General features: G+C 42.4%; 2 protein-coding genes across 2 annotated transcripts in view; one reads left to right on the top strand and one right to left on the bottom strand.

Annotated features, from left to right (window-relative positions):
* Window positions 1-14,296, bottom strand: part of LRWD1 (leucine rich repeats and WD repeat domain containing 1) — a 23,572-nt gene extending 9,276 nt beyond the window's left edge. Inside the window, exons 1-9 of the mRNA XM_069945338.1 lie at window positions 14,076-14,296; window positions 12,327-12,449; window positions 10,179-10,413; window positions 9,695-9,814; window positions 6,315-6,467; window positions 4,705-4,809; window positions 3,824-4,237; window positions 3,370-3,499; window positions 840-925 (exon numbers count right to left, since the gene is read on the bottom strand). Of these exons, the coding sequence (XP_069801439.1) occupies window positions 840-925; window positions 3,370-3,499; window positions 3,824-4,237; window positions 4,705-4,809; window positions 6,315-6,467; window positions 9,695-9,814; window positions 10,179-10,413; window positions 12,327-12,409 (1,326 nt within the window). The 5' untranslated portion in view covers window positions 12,410-12,449; window positions 14,076-14,296. The remainder of the gene's footprint in view (window positions 1-839; window positions 926-3,369; window positions 3,500-3,823; window positions 4,238-4,704; window positions 4,810-6,314; window positions 6,468-9,694; window positions 9,815-10,178; window positions 10,414-12,326; window positions 12,450-14,075) is intronic.
* On the top strand, window positions 14,184-18,488 carry ALKBH4 (alkB homolog 4, lysine demethylase). Its single transcript, XM_069945339.1, has 3 exons — window positions 14,184-14,324; window positions 16,212-16,406; window positions 17,071-18,488. Exons 1-3 carry the CDS (start codon window positions 14,220-14,222, stop codon window positions 17,707-17,709), a joined length of 939 nt encoding a protein of 312 aa, XP_069801440.1. The 5' UTR covers window positions 14,184-14,219; the 3' UTR covers window positions 17,710-18,488.
* Window positions 18,489-20,898: the final 2,410 nt, after the last annotated feature.

Here is a 20,898-nt window from a genome sequence, read left to right as displayed (position 1 = left end):
AACAAATGAATACCTTAAAAGGGATATTCTGGTACCAGTCATCATAATAAACTTATGACGTCATAGAGACATTTCAAACATTTTGACCGGGCTGGGTCTGTACCAATCATGAGAGTGAGAAGGAAGAGGACCGCACCCCAGTTCTGTGTCAGTGAAGAGAGTCAGGCTCATTAGACTTACATTATGTGACACAGCCGGGAGAGGACCGCGTTTAGCACTCGTTCTCACGATCTGTACAGTTCTGAACAATTTTTGATGCAGAGACCACTCACAATTGGTAAAATTAACGGGTTGCATTGTCCTGCTGAATGTTGTCTCAGAGAGTGGATTGCATCGAAAGTCTATCACTTATTTATTCTAGGGGGTCTCAGCACCTGTTCCCACTGATCAAAACTTTTTCCCCCCTCAGGATTGGTGCCCTCTAAGCCCTGGTTCATGAGCCAAATAGGATTACAAAAAACAGCAAACCTGGGGCCACTGTTAGGCCTCCTGATGCTATGTTAACCCGCTGGTTCTTCTGCTCGCTTTGCAGAGGAGCCAATGGGGTGACAGAGTTCTCTCCCTATATCCAACACCTTAAATGCCACTGTTGCTATTGTAACAGCTGAACCCTGCCCTGAAGCCCCTATCAACAACCTCACACTCATGTTATATATCTTTATGTAAGTGGCAAAGGGCAGAAAGGGGTTAAAAATATATATATTCTCAATACTAAGACAGCTGTTGAGATTCCCAATGTACAGAGTACCCCAGAGCCTGATTTATATTAAGCAAGGGCTTGTGAAAATTTCTTCAATTTTCCAATTGTATACAGTGATTATATATACACATCTACCTACCTCTCCATGAACTTTATACTTCTTCAGAACTTTTCCAGTCTCACAATCAATTACACACACAGATTCTCCACCACATGTGGCAATAGCTGAAAAAGAAAGTATCCATCCACATTAGTATTATCATCTTTTAGCTCCAGATATGTATCAACATCACTGGAGGAGATTGCCCAAAACTTATGACATGTGTCATGTGGTCTTGGAACAGGCAAATAACATGCAAGATAACTTGCACCTTTTCGATCTCATTTGTAACCAGTTTGGTCAGTCTTGAGCTGTCAGATATTATTCACATTTCTGTTTTGTTATTCCCGATAAATGTTAATTGTTTTATTCATTGTTCTGTTTGTCGTACACACGTTATTTATGTGTATGGTGTTTTCTTGGATCTATCAAACTGTTTTCTCCCCTTCCTGCTCTCCTCTGCTGTCAGTGCATGGGAGGAGGGGGAGGGACGGAAAAACCCGGTGCCGTGACCAGGAGGAAGATGGAGGAGGGAGGCATGGAGCTGCTGACAACCAAGAGTTTCTTCATAAGTGTGTGTGTGCCTGTCTTTGTGTATGAGAACTGTGGATGCAAATATGCAGTGTGGAAGTGTATGTTTATAAAGTGTGTTGCTGATGTGTTTAAAGGATGTATGTATATGCGTATGCATGTACAGTATGTGAGTATGATGCATGTACAGTATGTGTGTATGATGTATGTGTGTATGCATGTACAGAATGTATGTATATGTGTATGCATGTACAGTATGTGTATATGATGCATGTACAGTATGTATGCATGTACAGTATGTGTGTAGGTGATGTGTGCAACAGAGTGAACAGGATCCAACAGTATAAGTATGAACAGGATCCTATGTTGCACTTGGGTGTTGTGCGTGTTTCACTACAGCCGCTCCACAGCTGTCACAATCATATATCAGTCCATAAAGAAACACGCACAATACTTCTTTTCTAATGCTCAAATCTTCATTATTAGTAAATTCCAGCAGCACATACAAATGTACATTAGTAATAACATCCATGTATATCACCCAGTGCATACGACGCGGCTTCAGAGAACATCTATTCCTTTAAGTTCAGTCTTTGACATCTCAGGCGGTGTTTACAGAGGCGAAATGAACCATGATACATGTGCAATATTTCAAGCCTTGACAAAGTGAGTGTGTGCTCTTGAAATGTTGCACATGTATCATGGATCATCTCACCTCTGTGAACAACGCCTGAGATGTCAAAGACTGAACTTGGAGGGATAGATGTTCTCTGAAGCTGCGTCGTATGCACTGGGTGATATACATGGATGTTATTACTAATGTACATTTGTATGTGCTGCAGGAATTTACTAATAATAAAGATTTAAGCATTAGAAAAGAAGTATTGTATGTTTCTTATGTATATGGTATGTATGGTGTATGCATGTACAGTATGTGTGTAGGTGATATGTATATGTGTGTATATGATGTATGTATATGTGTATGCATTACAGTATCTGTGTATATGATGTATGTGTATGCATGCACAGTATGTATATGGCATATGTATGCATGCACAGTATATGTGTATATGGTGTATGTATGTACAGTATATGTGTAGATGTAAGCCCAGAGAAGAGCAGGAACATGGACAGGTTATCCCTAGAACTACAACCTCCATCATGCCCTGCTGACAGTTCATGATGGGGAGTTGTAGTTATGCAGTCTCTGTCTCTCCAGATTGCAGCACTTCAATCTCCATCATGTCCTACCGGCAACTCATGATGGGAGTTGTAGTTTTGCAGTCTTTTTTCTCTCCAGTTTGCGGCACTACAACCTCATCATGCCCTGCTGGCAGTTAGTGATGGGAGTTGTAGTTTTTCAGCTGGAGAGTCAAAGATTGGTACACAATGATTAGAGAATGACACAGTACAGTCCATTAACTATAGGGGACAATGGTACAGTACATGAGGTGGAAGCAGTTTTACAGTACTTGAGGGGGAGGCAGTGGTACAGTACATGAGGTTAAGGCAGTGACAGTTCATTAACACATGGTGGCACATTAGAGGGCGTCACCTTAAATTCACTGGGAGGGCCAAAGTTAAAATTCTGCACCATGGCCCATCAGCCTTAAGCTACACCACTGCAAAGAGGCATTCCCAAGCTCTTGAATTGCTACAGAGTGGAATGCCTCCTCACCTCCACTCCCATCCCTGACCCTGCTCAGTTTCCGGCTGACTGTAGAACAGGAACAGGGATGGGAGGGGGAGCAAGGAGATATTGTTATCCCCTTCCCTGTGAATAGAGGGATACATTTTTCAGAGAGAATACCCATTGAAAGGGCTCCAATTAAGTCTTATTCCCTTTCAATAGAATAGGGGATATGTGTATTACTGTGAGAGGGTCAGACAGCTAGAACTCCCCTGTAATCTAAAAAAAAAAAAAAAATTGTTGGTCCCCAGTGTCCTGTCACAATGGAGCAGCAGTTGAGCATCAGCACTGCTGCTCCATTCACTGTCTATGTAAAATGTGGAAGTAAAGCTTTAAAAATGTTCCCACCTTTACTTGAAGGAGAAGAATCCAGATTAGGTTCAAAAGCACAAGACCATAGCTGAGTGCGGAAATCATCACTCTCATTATTTTTGCTGTGTGACTGAAGAAAATGGAGTGGTTCCAAATCAAACTGTTTCTAAAAAGAAAGTAAAAAAGTTAAAAAAATGTTATTTAAAAAAAAAAAAGAAAATATATTAGTTTCTGAAAAGTACCGGTAATATAATAAGAGATACAGAACACTGATCTCTGGGAGACCAGCCAAAGATAAAACTGCCGGCTACTGGTTAAAGCGCTTAATACAGTGAAATCCTAGGTGCATTGCTCCCTGGGAAACATGAGTATGCAAAAAAAAAAAAAAAAAAAAAAAAAAAAAAAGACTGTGGAGCCCTCAAAACACAAAGTAGACAGATATCCCTCCTGGAAGGACCCAGCCAAGGCGTAATATAATAAGTACACTTACTTTTTTGCCCAGGTCCTTCTTTCCTTTACCATCAGTCACTGTTCTCTCCACTGCTTCCTTTATTGGTGTGCTCTTTAGAGACACTCTTGTAGGTGTTAATGATACACATAGTGCTTGTTGCTTTACAGGTGTGCTATCCTGTTTACCCTTCACTGGAGTACTTTTGTGTGGACTTTCTTGTATTTTACTTGACCTTCTTGGTGACAGCACAATTGCAAGCAAATCACTTGACCTGAGCCTTTTGGTTGGAGATGCTGTTTCAAATTCAGTTTCTGCACTTGACCGGAGTATCTTGGACGGAGTTCTTGCCTTACAATCAGTTTCTGCATTCGACCTGAGCCTCTTGGATGGAGTCCTTACCTCATTGTCGGGTTCTGGTTTTTTCGTTGGTTTCTTACTGGGCGTTACTGAATCCTACAGACCAATAATAGATTACATTTTGGCTTATACTTATATATGGCAATACTTAAAAGGGCATTGTCATTAAAAAAATTAAAAAAACTTTTGACATCCAAGAGATGTTTCTGAGTCTATGTGTCTGAGTGTTCAGACTGTGACCGATCAGGAGAATGAGTTGGGAAAAGCCAGTACATTAATTCCCAGCTCTGTGTCATATGACCTAGACAGACTTTCAATATAATTCTATGGGATCTGTCTAGGTTGCAGACACAAAGCGGGAAAAGAAGCAGGTAGCAGTCTCCTTGCTCATTCTACTGGGCGTCAGCTGCCAGGTTCCCTTGATCTGTGCTGGTTTCGCTATATGCAAATACGGTTGCTTGGTGCACTGGAGCAGGGCCCAGAGTCAGGTTGTATAATAATATTTATTTACTAATTGAAGTGGTACATTCGCTTTAAATGACTGACATCACAATTACACTCACCTTTGTTCTGCCACTAACTGGAGACACATGCTCACCCTCTGGAGCACTACTCCCTTTCTTTTCACCCAATAAAGAGGATATTAAGTTGTCTGCAATAATCTGCACCTATTTTAAGGATTAAAAAAATAAACAAATAAGTCATGACTATATGACACACTTTGGGAATACAAACCTATAAGTAAAGGTGTAGGAATAGGACATATAAACGGCAGACAGATACTGCTCCTTCTTGCTGGATCCACTTTTGGCTTTGACTTAAAACACTTAATGAAAACTGCAGCAAAAGCTGTTTGTGAACCCGTGTATAGGTTTTCCTTCCATTCCCTTTTAGCATCCAGTCCCATTAAAGTGCACTTGTCATTTAGAAAACATGTAACAGGAAAATGTCAAAGCCTTTGATCTGTCAGGATCTTAGACCCCACTGATCAGCGAGAGAAACTGAACGAACCGAGAGAAGCATATGGTAACACACTTCACTTCTCCGCAGTCAATCATGTTTATACAACAGTTCCATAGTCTTATAATGGAACCACTGGAAGAAGATCTCAGCGAGCCAGGGAGTGAAATGCACTGCTGCTTACATGCCCCGCCTTCTCCTCTTGTTCTCTCAACTGTGAGCCCCCAACCAGTCAAAACTTGTGGCCTGTTAAAAGTTGTGTTTTTTTTTTTTCTAAATAACAGTGCCTATTTAATATTGTTAGTTAATTTCATAAAATTATATTGTTTAAAGCCAAGATTGGACTTTATTCTGGGAATAGAAAACCTTTAGGCTCGGTTCACACTACGTATATTTCAGTCAGTATTGTGGTCCTCATATTGCAACCAAAACCAGGAGTGGATTAAAAACACAGAAAGGATCTGTTCACACAATGTTGAAATTGAGTGGATGGCCGCCATATAACAGTAAATAACGGCCATTATTTCAATATAACAGCCGTTGTTTTAAAATAACAGCAAATATTTGCCATTAAATGGCGGCCATCCACTCAATTACAACATTATGTGAACAGATCCTTTGTGTTTTCAATCCACTCCTGGTTTTGGTTGCAATACTGATTGAAATATACTGACTGAAATATACATATACTGACTGAAATATACATAGCGTGAACGTAGCTTTAAATTACATAATACAGATACTGCTAGTGAAGATTCTGAACATCTACTGGTGCTGAAAGCAGTTTGCCCCATTTACGGTGTAGCGGTGGTGATTGCTGTAACTCCAGCTCCCTTCAAGTGAATGCTACACTGTTAACGGAGACCAACTACTTCCAGCCCCATATATCAAAGACCAGCCCAGGGTTTCGGCATCCTGATGATCTGTGACTGATGAGATAATTAAAATGAGCTACTGTAACATTCCAGAATTGCTGTTTTCCATCAGAATTTTTTCCTCAGTTCATTATATGTATTTATAGAAGGGGCAATACTACCTACTTAAGACTACATGAATTTATGAATGTATGGCTGCTGGAACAGTGAAAAGCTGTTGTCATCTTAAAACTTTTGCTTTCCTAAGGATTTAAGCTACACCAAGAAGTGAATACAAGGGGGTCCAAGGGCTTCTCTTACACTGAAGGCAGCCAAGTACTATAAATCTGTGCTCTTACCTTCCATTTGGTGAAGTCTTTGAGTGAACTGGGTCCATACTTGACATGATTCCCCACAGATTTCAGAAACTCCTTACTAATAGATTTGAGCATTGCTGGAGTTGGATCATCAGGCAGTTTGTCTTTGTAGTTCTTTTCCCAGTATGATTCAACCTATGACAGTGGAAGTGGATAAATGCTATTACTTTACATGGAAAAATTGTATGAAAAAAAGGTATAATGGCTAAGTCATAAACATGATTGCTTTTCTATACATATAGGGGTCCTTTTACACGCAGAGATATCGGACAGATTATATAACAGATTTTTGAAGCCAAAGCCAGAAATAGATTTGAAAAGAAGGGAACCTCAGTCTTTCCTTTATGACCTGATCTCTGTTTATAGTCTGTTCCTGGCTTTGGCTTCAAAAATCGTCAGATATCTGTGTGTAACAAAAGCCTTAGGGCCATATTAGACAACCCAATGAGTTAATTACTAAGCCCATATACAGCACTATAAATGTGCAGCAAAGTCTATATAGTCTGCAAAAGGTGCTACCTTTATGTACTGTACTGCATATGGTGCTACCTTTATGTACTGTACTGCATATGGTGCTACCTTTATGTACTGTACTGTATATGGTGCTACCTTTATGTACTGTAATGCATATGGTGCTACCTTTATGTACTGTACTGTAATGTTTATGGTGCTACCTTTATGTACTGTAATGTATATGGTGCTACCTTTATGTATTGTACTGTATATGGTGCTACCTTTATGTACTGTAATGCATATGGTGCTACCTTTATGTACTGTACTGTAATGTATATGGTGCTACCTTTATGTACTGTACTGTAATGTATATGGTGCTACCTTTATGTACTGTAATGTATATGGTGCTACCTTTATGTACTGTAATGTATATGGTGCTACCTTTATGTACTGTACTGCATATGGTGCTACCTTTATGTACTGTACTGCATATGGTGCTACCTTTATGTACTGTACTGCATATGGTGCTACCTTTATGTACTGTACTGTATATGGTGCTACCTTTATGTACTGTAATGCATATGGTGCTACCTTTATGTACTGTACTGTAATGTTTATGGTGCTACCTTTATGTACTGTACTGCATATGGTGCTACCTTTATGTACTGTACTGTATATGGTGCTACCTTTATGTACTGTAATGCATATGGTGCTACCTTTATGTACTATAATGTGCTGTATGTGGTGCTACCTTTATGTATTGTACTGTACTGCATATGGTGCTACCTTTATGTACTGTACTGTATGTGGTGCTACCTTTATGTACTGTAATGCATATGGTGCTACCTTTATGTACTATAATGTGCTGTATGTGGTGCTACCTTTATGTATTGTACTGTACTGCATATGGTGCTACCTTTATGTACTCTAATGCATATGGTGCTACCTTAATGTACTAGAGATGAGCGAGTAGTGAAATATTCGACTCTCGAGAATTTGAATCTAACAGGCACCGAGATTCGACTTCGAACGAATATTCGATCCCATTATAGTCTATTGGAAAAAAATTTGCAGCACTTGGAAATCCAAATTCGATCACTTGGAGGTCACCAAGTCCCCCATGAAATCTCCCTAAACGATGCGAACACCTCCGGAATGACACTGACATTAGGGGGGAGCTTGCCTGGGTGCACCCAACACCCCAAAATAGTAGTATAATGCAACTCTCCGCAGTTGCGAAGAAAAAATATTTGCAAACGCTTTACGAACGTTTATGGCAATGTTCACACATTTTGTTAGTATTTCTTGCGCAGCGTTACATACATGATTCCAATAAGCGTCTGTAGAGCGTTATGGTATTCGCGCGTATCATGCTGTACGAACGTTACTGGAACAGTATATATGACGTGCCTTTTTCTGGGCTACTGGAACATAATGTATCACATGCCTTTTTCTGGGCTACTGAAACAATATGTATATCGTGCCTTTTACTGGGCTACGGAAACAGTATATATCAGGCGCCCTTAGTGGGCTACTGGAACAGTATGTATAACGTTTACGTGCCCTTATTGGGCCAAACCAGGGACACTATAAGTCACTTGTACACACAGGGTACTAGAATGAATACACCTGCTGCTGCTGTTATCTATTTCTTAGCACTGAGAAGTGCTTTGGATTTAAAGATGACTTTCGCTGGATCTTAGCCCTGAAAAAAACTTTTGGGTTCTGTAGTAAGCCTGCCTGACCAAAACGCTACTAAAACCTATCTCTCCCTGCTGCAAGATCTTTCCCTGACTAGGTTGAAAGCGCATCTGCGGTTGAGAGGCGGGAGCCAAGTATTTAAGATTTGAGGTCATGTGGTTCAGCCATCCAATGAGGGTAGAGGCCGTTTTCGCGCTGCGTGCGTACTCCCAGGGTCCCTCATGGCCTCCCTGCATGGTGATTGGATTATAAAAAAGCGCCAACTGCGATGGGAGGGCTTTCGAATGTTTCCCACGTATTCGCCACACTACTCGTTTGAATTCGAATCTTTCAAATACCGCAATATTCGATCGACTATCATCTCGAACGAATCGTATTCGCTCGTCTCTACTGGTTAGCGATGTCTGTGCAGCCCTTGCCTAGTAAGTGTAAAATAATAAAGTTACATACCTGTCCGGCTCTCTGATGTCCTGCTAGCTCCCTGTAGTGTCTGAACTGACAAGCCGCTCAGCCATCCACTGGAATAGTACTGCGTCCAGTGACTGGTTAAGCGGCCTGTCACCTCAGACACTACAGAGAGCTAAGGAAAAACAATGATCCAGCACGTAGCAAAGAATGTAGCCTTTTTTTCCAATTGCAAGTAATTACACGTAAAACACCACAGTGCAGGGACCCCACAGAGAACAGACGCGTTTCGAGCGCATGCGCACTATTGCTCACTGATCAGAGAGCTAGCAGGACATCAGAAAGCATGGACAGGTATGTATAACTTCATTTTTCAGCGTTGTCATCGACTGACCTTTATTACATGTAGCAATGATCTGCCAAATCGTCCTGATTCTGCAGATTATCGCTCCATGTAATAGGACCCTTAGTGTAGAGATCCATCAGCTGCAGTCTTGTGGCAGGTGGGTTCACACAAGCTGATCAATATTTTCACATCTTAATGTGAAATTTTTGTAATTTTGTACAAGCATATTTTCTGGTGTTTTTCAAGTCCTTCAGTGAAGCCTATGGAAAAACACCATAAAACACCTTACCCACAGCATGCTGACCACAGGCTACAAACAAAAATATTAGAGCTGTTGTAGGACCGGACTGTGGGCTATAAATACACAGAAATGTGTCTGTATTATGCTCTTGTGGCCTAATGGATATATTATCCGGACTCCTTGACACTTTGCAGATATAGTAACACTTATACTTACCCTGCTGCTCAGCTCTCTGTGATTGACAAATCGAACATGATTGGCTAAGGAAGTTATATCCTTATTATTCAGCCGCCGAAGCTTAGGAAGAAGACAGCAAACTTTGTAATTGTCACTAACCTAAGGAGACATAAAGAAAAATTTGATTTTCTATTACAAACTATAATCATCTTATCAGCTGGCTGCTTTTGAAGTCAATGCTGCTTTGTGCCACTCTCCCCTGGGTGCCTGGAAAACTTCTCCCAGGACTGGATCCAGCTTTTTCAGGTACCCAGGGGTAGAAGCAAGGACTTCACAGGCAGCCGGCTGATAAGCAGATTGTACTGTCACGTAGCTCAACTCTATATATAATACAATAAATATGTAAAAAAAATCACTACAATCATATTATAACCTTCTATACTGAAGCGACGCCCCTTTGACAGACAAGGCACACAAGTATCTTAAAGTATAGTCTCAAACTTCTTAGCAAAGTGCCACTTACCGTGAGATAGAGATTCTCCTCATACATTACTTCTTCCAGATCAGGAAACTCTTGTAAAACAACAACATCTTCAACCTGATTGTCACTGAAATTTAGAACTTTGAGCTTAGGAAGACGGAGATTTCCTGGGAGTTCAGACAGATTGTTCTTGGAGAGATCAAGTTCCTCAAGATTTTGCATTTGGGAAAAGAGTTGGACATCAATGTCTTTTGTTTCCAGTTGCATTTTTGATAAACTGATAAAAAGATATCAAACATTTACACTGATGTTAATAAATTATGTATCCATCAAGTACAAATTATCAAAAATCCCTAAAAATCTCAGGCGACACATTTCTGTTGATGGAAAAAGCATCCAGAACTGTAATTCCCTATTCACATCAAGTCTGAGCTTATGGTGGAGGTCTTTCCTGCAGTGTACAGGACCCCACTGTAGAAATGTGCACCTGAAACCTTACTGATGCACGTGCTTAAAGGGAACCAATCACCGGAAAAACGCATATAAAGCTTTTGAAATGTGCTGTTAGACCACACAGCACACTTGCCACACATGTTTTCATCAGGGCGGTGTGCGGCTAGCAGGTAGTCATGGTCCCCTGGGCGTTCTTCCGCTGTAATCACGCCCCTCTGGAGTAGATATGACGTCACCCGGGAGCGCGCCGACGTTCTGATGCTGCCGCGCATGCGCAGTACAGCCGCTTTCATTCCGCCTGCACTGCACCTGTGCAGAATAGCCTCGAACTCAGTGTGAGCCGGAGTTCGAGGCTATTCTGCACAGGCGCAGTACAGCCGGAATGGAAGCGGAAGAACGCCCAGGGGACCGTGACTACCTCTTTGCATACAGGGCGCCAGTTTTATAAAGTTACTTTGTGGCTTACACGGGGGAGGCAAGGAGGGTATGAAAACAAGTGTGCTGTGTGGTCTAACAGCACATTTCAAAAGCTTTATATGCTTTTTTCCGGTAATTGGTTCCCTTTAAAGTGTTAGGGTCCTATTCCACGGGCCGAGGAGGGCCCGATCAACGATGTAACGAGCGGCGATCTGCTAGATCGCTGCTCGTTTACTGAGCCTATTCCACGGCCCGATGATCATCGAGCGAGGGCTGCAGGGACATCGTTACCGATGTCCTTGCAGCCCTTGCAGCATCATACATTACCTGGCTGCAGGGCTTGTCCTCCGCTCCGTCTCCTCCCCGGGTCCCTTGCACTCTATCTTCTGAATGGCAGGTCAGCTGACAGGCCACACTCAGCCAATCACAGGTCGCGGCGGTCCCGGCCTGTGATTGGCTGAGCGCTCCGTCAGCTGACCGGCCATTCAGAAGATAGAGCACGCGGGACCCGGGGATGAAGACAGCGCAGAGAAGGAGCCCTGCAGCCAGGTAATGTATGATGCTGCTGCTGTTTCTTCTCAAATGGTTGGTCGCCCGCCGCGCACTGCTATTCAACCGTAGCGAAGCGCGGTGGAGGAACGATGATTTTAGGTGTGGCCCTAAATGAACAATCAGCCGATGACACGATCATCGGCTGATCGTTCTCTCTATTTCACCGAACGATAATCGGCCGAATCGGGCCAAATGGGGCCGATCCGGCCGATTATCGTTACTGTGGAATAGGGCCCTTACTGTCGTTATAACTTTCAAAATCTAAATTGACAGTAGATGTGATATAAAGCAAGTTTCCAATATACATTCATTACTCTTTTTTTTTTTTTTTGTTATCATGGAAAAACACAGCACTTCCTGTTTTCTGAAAAAAGTAAGAAAACAGGAAGTCCTGTGTATCCCAGGTCATCTGAGCGCTCACAGAGAGAAGGCAGTCATGTGACTGATGGACAAATTGAGCCGTGACTCTGTACTGGCCGGAATTCATGTGTTTAATCTGTTTTTTTACAACTAGCACAAGTCTAAAAAGCTTCAGGAGACTGGACCCGGATTTCTGGTAAGTTCAGCTGTGTTTTACAGCATGATAAAAACCAAAAAATAATGTAAATTGCAAACTTGCTTTATATCACATCTACTGTTGACTTAGATTTTGAAAGTTATAACAACCGGGACACTTTAACATAGTACAATAACAAAGCACGAACACATCCTCACTAATAATAGGCTGCATTTCCACATAAATGCACATGGGACTATGAATCCACATACTTTAATGTCTTCAGATCCTTTAGATGGTTTGACTTTGGGAAGCCTTTCTTGAGTAACACGTCTTTTGTTAGTTTGGTCATCATGGAAGCCTACTACTCTTCATCCAATAAAAACAATCGTGACCTTCAGTATAAATAAATAAATACTTTTAGCAAGTACAATAAGCATACAAAGATCAAACGTACTATATAAAAAGGAAAACATTACCTTCTATTACTGTATTTCTTAGGACCTGCCTCAGTAAAAAAGATGCAAGCCACTTGCTAAGGTGAGAGGCACTATTTCTATCCCTTGTAACTAAACACACTATAACCAATTTATTTAGTAAATAACTGACTGTATATACATATATATTGCATACACTACAGCAAACAATACCCAGGGATTCATAGTGTTGGAGTGTGTCTGTCCCTAGTCCTTTAAGCCTATTATCTTGTATTGCATTTAGATGCTTGTTCTAGTTTCACCAAACATTGATTGAATTACAGGTAATTTCCAACACAATAATGTCCTCAGGGGGTGATCAGACACGTCTACACTTTGTACCTGGAATAAGGGAGGGCAGGAACCCAGCTCTTACCTGGTTTACATCTGTACACAAAAACACCCTTCTATACAGTGATGCTAATAAGGTATAGACAATGAGGCTATACTGACTACTCACCAACACACACAATGTACCATTACTATTGGATATATATGTCTGGACATATTCATATATGTAATATTTCTGTCCCTACATAAAACTTTGTTCAGTACTTGTCTGTAATGCCCCTTTTACAGTATATATAACAGACAGGATATGGCAGCTACTTTAGTTGACTAAAGCCAAGCGTTTCTCTATTGTGTCTTTCAGTGATGATGGCCGCAATGGAAACATCAGAAGCTAAATACATAAAAAATGGGATTTTAGTTCTAGCTCGATCAGATTCCACAAGTGTTCACATATATACCAGTAGAAAACACATTAATTTGGACACGTCACAGAGAGATTAATACATGTGAACCCAGCCTAAGGGTCTATTCACACACTGTAAGTATCTTAGTGGCAGAATCTCTAGGTTTTATATACAGGTTGCCTGCCCATGTATTGCAGCAAAGAAAGGCCATGCCGCAGATGTTTTGGGCAGTCTTTTACAGCAGCATGTGGAGAGCATTGGTTCCTGTCTCTTCCTCTTTGCAGGCAGGGGATATGCTGAGGATTCCCCAGAAGACGTGCAGGATATCTACAGTGTGAACAGACCCGAACTGAGTATATAAGGAGGCCTGGTTTCCATCTATGTATGTATGTATAAAGAGACAGTATGAGACAATATAGAATAGTTATCAAAGTTAAAGGGGTACTCCAGCGAAAAGTTTTTTGCCAGTAATTGAAACACATTAAAAAGTTATATAACTTAGTAATGTGCTTCAATTACTTGGAAAGGGTTTTTGCTGGAGTTCCCCTTTAAGTTACTCATAGCAATCAAGCATCTGATTGGCTACTGTGGCCAACTCCAATACACCAATTTGCTAATATCTCTCCCATTACCTACACTCATCCCACATCCAGGGTGACCCTAACACTGTCCCTTGGGTCTCCACCTCAGTGCTGGGGATAGAGTATAAGTCACGTGACCTCCTTGGGTTTGTTATCCTACAGAGTCCTCCCAGCATAATAGCATCACTGCTAATAACCCAGTACTGTATATATGAGGACATAGTGTGTCCTGCATGCCTCCCCCATATACTGTACATTGCAGCACTCACCTGCCGCCTCCGCTGGCTCCCAGACACCTGATGAATCAGTACGCCCCGCACTCCCGACTCCAGCGCTCTAACTCCCGCCGCGATTACGTCATTTCCGGGTCTGGCGCCTCCACAGGAAGTGTCGCCGCATCGAGCTCGCGCCTCATGGCTGACAGCAGGACCACCCCACCAGCTTGTGGCTGTAAGGGAATCCGGTCGTGCTTACTGTGTGAGCCTCTCACCGGTCGCTTACCGAAGGGGCTGCACAAGGTACTGAACACTAACCAGTAACCTGCTGCGGACTGTGTATTGTATTATAACATAGAGCTGGTCCTTCCTAGAGAGTTCTTACGTAACTCCCATAGAAGTTAATGTGAGTTGCGTAAACAGCGTTGCACTCAAGCTACGTTGTTTCTGTAACTCGTGAGTTACGGAAACAACGTAAGTCGCGGTGTTACGCTAATGGTGCAATTTCTATTACTTTCAATAGGAGCTACGCTAACTGCGTGAAAGAGCGCTGTACCTGGTTTCTGCTAAACGACCACCTTTAGCGACTGCAACCAGGCAGGAGGGGGAGCCCTAAATCTAAGGGCCCTGTAGTTGGGGACTGAATTTTTTAGACATTTATTACATATCCTGTGGGTCTGCCCCTGTAAAGTGTACCTGTCACTTGTCAAAAGATTTAAAGGGTTTGTGTGAGCGGTTCTCAGTCACACAACTCCATCACTCATATAGGTGAATGGGTTTGCGTTGCGACCCACAAGCCACTGTGAGTAATTGTGAGTTGTAAAGCGACCACATTCCCTTAAATGAGCGATAGAATCCTGTGTCCAGGAATTACTGTGTAGCCCTAGCCACATAGGGATTATCCACAGCCACATCCATAGAGTGATTGGATCAGAGTTGTAATACCACTCACAACCTGAAGACAGGTGTGGTGCTGTTTTAGAAAGAAAAAATTTATTTATTTATTTTTTTTTAAGTGACTGTACCACCAGGCTCAGGCTGAAGCATTGGAGGAGGGCCGACCCACCCTTAGTGGAAAGAAACTCCAGCCCCTCCCTGACGTGACTCCATTAGAATCAATGAAACCCTATCATAGGGGGAAGGGGGTTTCCTCCCACTAAGGGTGGGTCCGTCCGCCTCGAGTGCTTCAGCCTGGGCCTGGTGGTACAGTCACTTTAATCCTGGTTAAGGGGATGACACATTCCCTCTAGCTGCGGGTATTGCTACCATTTCTTATAGTAAAGGGCCCACAAACTAGTTTAGCTTCAGTTTCTTCACAGCTCCGCAGTCTGTCAGCCCCCTAGCAGTGGATTGAGTGGAGGTCTTGCAAGCTCTCTACTATTAACAAGGATCACTGGCAGTGACTGCACTGTGACCTCCAGTGATCACAAATTCGTCACCTATTCTGTGTATAGGTGATAAATGCCATTAATGGGAAACAACAGAATGTAAAATAAAACCACATAAGTTTGTCATGATCAATGGTATAATTTTGCATTGACTGATAGAGCTTTCCCTGTTGGGTCACTGCTAGCAAACTAGTGCTTGTCCAGCTGGCATGTTGCCTTTCTAGACATTGAGCTTTAGTTTGTTAAAGGGATTGTCCAGCGAAAATCTTTTTCTTTCAAATCAACTGGTGTCAGAAAGTTATATAGATTTGTTATTTACTTATATTAAATCTCAAGTCTTCTAGTACTTACTGACATCTCTGGGCGAGACAGGAACTGTCCAGAGCAGGAGAGGTTTTCTATGGGGATTCAAAGAAAACTGAGACAGAGTTCCTGTCTCCCAGAGATGTCAGCAGAGAGCACTGTGTCAGACTGAAAATAAAACATTTCCTGCATGACATACAGCAGCTAATAAGTATGGGAAGACTTGAGATTTATTAATAGAAGTAAATTACAAATCTATATAACTTTCTGACACCAGTTGATTTGAAAGAAAAAGATTTTCTCTGGACAACCCCTTTAACTCTAGACTTAACTTATAGAGCCCGCCACGTGCAACAAGAGGAATGTGGTACTACATAGATTCTAAGTCTTGCTGAGTTATGTTTCTTCTATACATACAAAAGTTTCCATAGATTATGAGATTTTTATAATCCTAAATGTTTACACACTTTTCATTTCTTTTTTTTTTATAATTTTGCAGAAAAAATCATTTGTGTACATCCCAGATGAAGGTATAGCCAAAGGAGAAGTACAGACCGATGCTGCTGGTTGGTGGTTCCCATTCCCAGGCGTGACTTTGATAGAAGATTTTGTTACAGAAAATGAAGAGAGGGATATGGTGCATGCGATGGACCAGGATGAATGGAGACTTTCACAGTCTGGACGAAGAAAACAGGTTTGTATTTTTTTTATAGCCACACTACCAGATACCGCCCATAGACACCTTTCTGGGGGCTGCCTATTCTTATCTTGGATGACTCTGTTCAGGATAATGCAGTCCTTAAGGCCCTATTCCACGGACCGATTATCGTCCGTTCGGCTGATATCGGCCGCTACAGACGATAATCGTCCCGTGGAATAGAGTGCAACGATCAGCCAACATCGTTCATGTCGGCTGATCGTTGCAGTCGCTTGTTTTTCAACATGTTGATAAACAAGCGACTGATATAGCAGCGATCTGCTGCCGTCGCTCCGTTGAATAGGAGCATCGGCAGCAGACGCTGCTATATCCTATGGGCTGCCCGGACGATCAGCGATCACCTGGGCAGCCCCCCCCCCCCCCGCAGCGCCCCGCCGCCCCTCCCGCACTCACCCGCTTGCTGCAGCCGCGCTGAATAGCGGCGGCAGCGAGTGGGGAACGAGGAGCAAACGAGCGCTGAGAGCGCTCGTTTGCTCTTCTAGACGGCCCGTGGAATAGGGCCTTTACTCATCATTTAGTGAATGCAGCCATAGACAAGAAAAATATCTGCGTCTGAGAAAGGACAGATTCTAGTTGCATTGAGCACATTTGTTTGGCTTGTATTGAATTATTTCTCAGTAACCTCTCTTTGTGTCTCCAGGATTTTGGTCCAAAGGTAAACTTCAAGAAGCAAAAAATAAAAGTTGCCAATTTCACTGGTCTTCCAAGTTTTAGCAGAGTGCTCTGGGAAAGGATGAAGAATCACACTGTCCTTAGTGGGTTCCTGCCTGTTGAGCAGTGTAATCTGGATTACAATTCGGACAGGGGATCTGCTATTGACCCCCACCTCGATGACTCTTGGCTTTGGGGTGAGAGACTGGTTAGCCTAAATCTCCTTTCAGATACTGTGCTCACGATGACAAGTTCTTCCACAGACAGTCTGCAGCTGACATCTACTGTGAGTCAACATTGCGAACTGAATGGACTGAATGATAACAGTGTGGTTGATGTACGGTCAGACCTCCAGGACTCTGCAGCTGATAGTGGACCTAAGACTACCATGGTTCCATATAATAGTGTTGAAATAGCAATACACCTACCACAAAGGTCTTTGGTGGTTTTATACGGAGATGCACGTTATAACTGGATGCATGCGATTAACCGAGGACATATCAAGCAGCGCAGAGTCTGCAGTACATTCAGAGAACTGTCCGCAGAGTTCAGTGCAGGGGGCAAGGAAGGGTCACAGGGACAAATGCTGCTGGATATAGCCCTTAGCTTCCAAGGAAAATCTGTTTAAGGATGCCTTTAAATTCCTTTTGGATTGCTTTTGTGACAGACATATATATTTCCATTTATATTCCAAATCCTGAGCAAGGTCGAACCCAGCACTTGGTATATATTTGTTTCTGCAGCTGCTATCAGACCTGCATGTGTCCATGGTAGCAGGCCAATGCTGAGTACTTATTCTGTCCCCTACTTCTAATTTTTTTTTATGGAAAAGTTATATTTTGGGTCTGTTTTGCATCCCAATAAGTAGGGATGAACATAACCTGCACAAGATTTCTTTTATTGTGGAGTGGCATATGTCTGGTATGATTTGCAAAATTGTAACCAAGACCAAGTTGCCCTTAAAGTTTTTAATTTTGATTACATTGGACAATAACAAAAATGGTTGTAAAGGTGGAAATGTCCTCTAATCCTGTACATCAGTGCTTCTCAAACTACGAGGCGGGGATCACCAGTGAGGCGCCCTCTAGCTGCTGGGGAGGCAGTATTCACAAAAGTGACTATAAGCTGTATACTCCTTTCCCTGGCTGCAACAATCTGCTGTTTAAGAACATTATTTACTTATTTTTTACTTATTTTAATGTTATACAGAATTTAGGAGCCAAATGAAGGGTAGACTGAGCAATAGTTTTTATTTTTACATGGATTTCAACCTCAGACAGTGAGGCCCAGCATCCATATGGTCATGCTCCTGCGGCCCTGGCAAAAACTAAAAAAAGGAAAAAGTACATGATGCCTTATTGTAGGCGATATTGGTTTTGTTTTAGAATGTTACAAAAAGAACCTTTTAAAATATGGTAAATGTTATATAAATTTACAGATATTTTAAATTTCTTCAAAGCTGAATCTTAAACTTATAAAATTAAAATATTAATTCCTCAAGGAACACGGACGAGGAATGTCTGTAACGGAGTCTCCCCCGCCCAGACAGCATCTGTGATAAGATGTGATTTATTACAGCGTGGCACATGAGTACAGTTCCCCAGCTTCCAGATGCTGTCCGGGCGGGGGAGACTCTGTTACAGGCATGCCTCGTCCGTGTTCCATGAGGAATATGGAACGTGGGAATACAGCCTAACACTGCAAATTTATATAGGGTAAACTTCCCTCCCATGCCTAAAGGGTTTGGCCACTTAAAGTAAAATTGTTCAGTATACGGTATTAGTAACTGTACATATTATACTTACTGACAGCAGCTCCCTGTGTACCCCATAGAGCTAAAATCAGATACCCCTTCTCCAGGCTGTGGTCAGTCTGTCCAAAAAATGGCCAACATAGAGGAAAATGTTACCATGCCCCGCCCCCATTTTTGGGTGGACACTGGGGGACGGCGCATTGGTCACATGCCCCTCTATGGCAGCCATCTTATGGAGAGACTCGAAACAGAGCAGCACAGCCTGGAGGAGGGGAGCCTGATTTTAGCTCTATGAGGTATACAGGGAGCTGCTTTTACCAAAGGCAGTGAGTATTCTTACTAATACTGTACACTGAACAATTTTGCTATAAAGTGGCCAACCCCTTTAAAAAGATCGCAAAAGACTTGCAGAGGTGGCAAAAGGGTACGTTCTCATGGTTTGGCAGTTGTTCCATCTTCAGGATCAACTCCCCCACATTATCTACGCAATTCAAGCCTTACTAATTTCTCTTTCCTTGTCCTACGCTTGGCCAGGACCATACTTTATTGTCCAAAAGCGAAAGGTGGAGTTGGATTGCCTAACCTGCGTCAATATTATCTTGTGGCTCATCTTGCTAGGGTAATGGACTGGCATAGGCATGCTCCAATTAACCCTGGGTCAGGGTTGAGGCCCCCACACTAAAAAAAAGTCATAAACACCTTTCCTGGTATTTCGTCACTGTGCTGAAGGAACTGCAGTGAGGAAGGCACTCTCCTACATGTTCTGGAGCCACATATTGATCGCCGCCCGATACTAGAGGCCATTGGGCCATGTGAGTGCAGTATTTCTAACCTATTTGGGATGTACTGCTGTAGCTGCCACATTATTTGCTTTATTTTGTTTTTCACCCTGTCCTAATGCTGTGACCTCCCCCCTTGGAGTTGCCCTAAGCTGGTACCTTTCTGCAGGGAAGTATGGCAATTAGCCACTACTTTTACAGACCATCAGGTACCTTTTACCCCAGCGTTCTTTCTTATGCACATTTCGGAAAACATGAATTACTAACCGGGTAATTTCTTTTCTTTGAGCCCATGACTGCACCCCTGGAGAGGACCACCTCCTACTCCCATTGGACAGGAAACAGGACCGCTGGACCTTAAAAGAATCGCCTCCTCTCACCAACACCAGTTTCTTAGCAAGGTTCCTAGGAGCGAAGGTTAATAAACACAACATAGAACCAAATTGTGCGTGTGTGTGTGTAAATATACACATATATATCTATATATTTTATTTATATATATATATATTTATTTATTATTATTACTTTTTTTTGAAAGACAAAATATGGTACTTAACAGTACTTACTTGTGGGTCTGAGGATAAATCGGTACACACGAACCTTTCCCCTGGGGAGGACGAGAAAGAAAATTTTTAGGCCAAATTTTATTATGTCCAACACATATGCACTGGCAGAGATGGTACACCATTGTGAAACATAATAAGACAACCGCCCTCCCACAGGGACCTCATGTCATTGCGCTGGCTTCTTACTATCAGAAGAGGGGAAAATGTTTATGTTTTGGTGAACCGGAAACTCCAAACGTTTCTTAGGTGCCAGTTCCTCAAACATCATATCCTGTCTGGTTTTCGGTTGAGGAGTATCATCGATCTCCATAGTTAAGCGGACTGCTTTTATTAAAGAGTCTATGTATTCCGCTGGAAAGGGGGGGAATCTTCTTCGAAAGTTTCCTCCGCCTCATAAGTCAGTTCACTATGATCTTCTAAAGACATAAGCTCCTGCTCTTCCTCAATTGATGGAGGAAAAGCTACAGACTGGCTAGGCCCTGCGACCTCCAAAGGTTGGGTGTCAGCAAGGGGTGAAGGGGAAGCCTCAGCAGTAGCCGTCTTATCAGAAGGAGGCGGGCGGGAAGGAAGGGAGGCCTGTAGAAAAAACAACAACACCCCACTAGGACCTAGAGGTAAAGGAGAAAAAAAGGGGGGGCGGGGGGCGGTAGAACAATACATACCCTAATTTCATGCCTAACCATATCCCTCATAAAAGAGGGTCCCTGGTCTTCCAAAAC

The sequence above is a fragment of the Dendropsophus ebraccatus genome, chromosome 11, assembly GCF_027789765.1.
Source record: "Dendropsophus ebraccatus isolate aDenEbr1 chromosome 11, aDenEbr1.pat, whole genome shotgun sequence".
Lineage (NCBI taxonomy): Eukaryota > Metazoa > Chordata > Amphibia > Anura > Hylidae > Dendropsophus > Dendropsophus ebraccatus.
The sequence above is the reverse complement of the archived record's forward strand: the minus strand, read 5'-3'. Positions and strand labels throughout refer to the sequence as shown.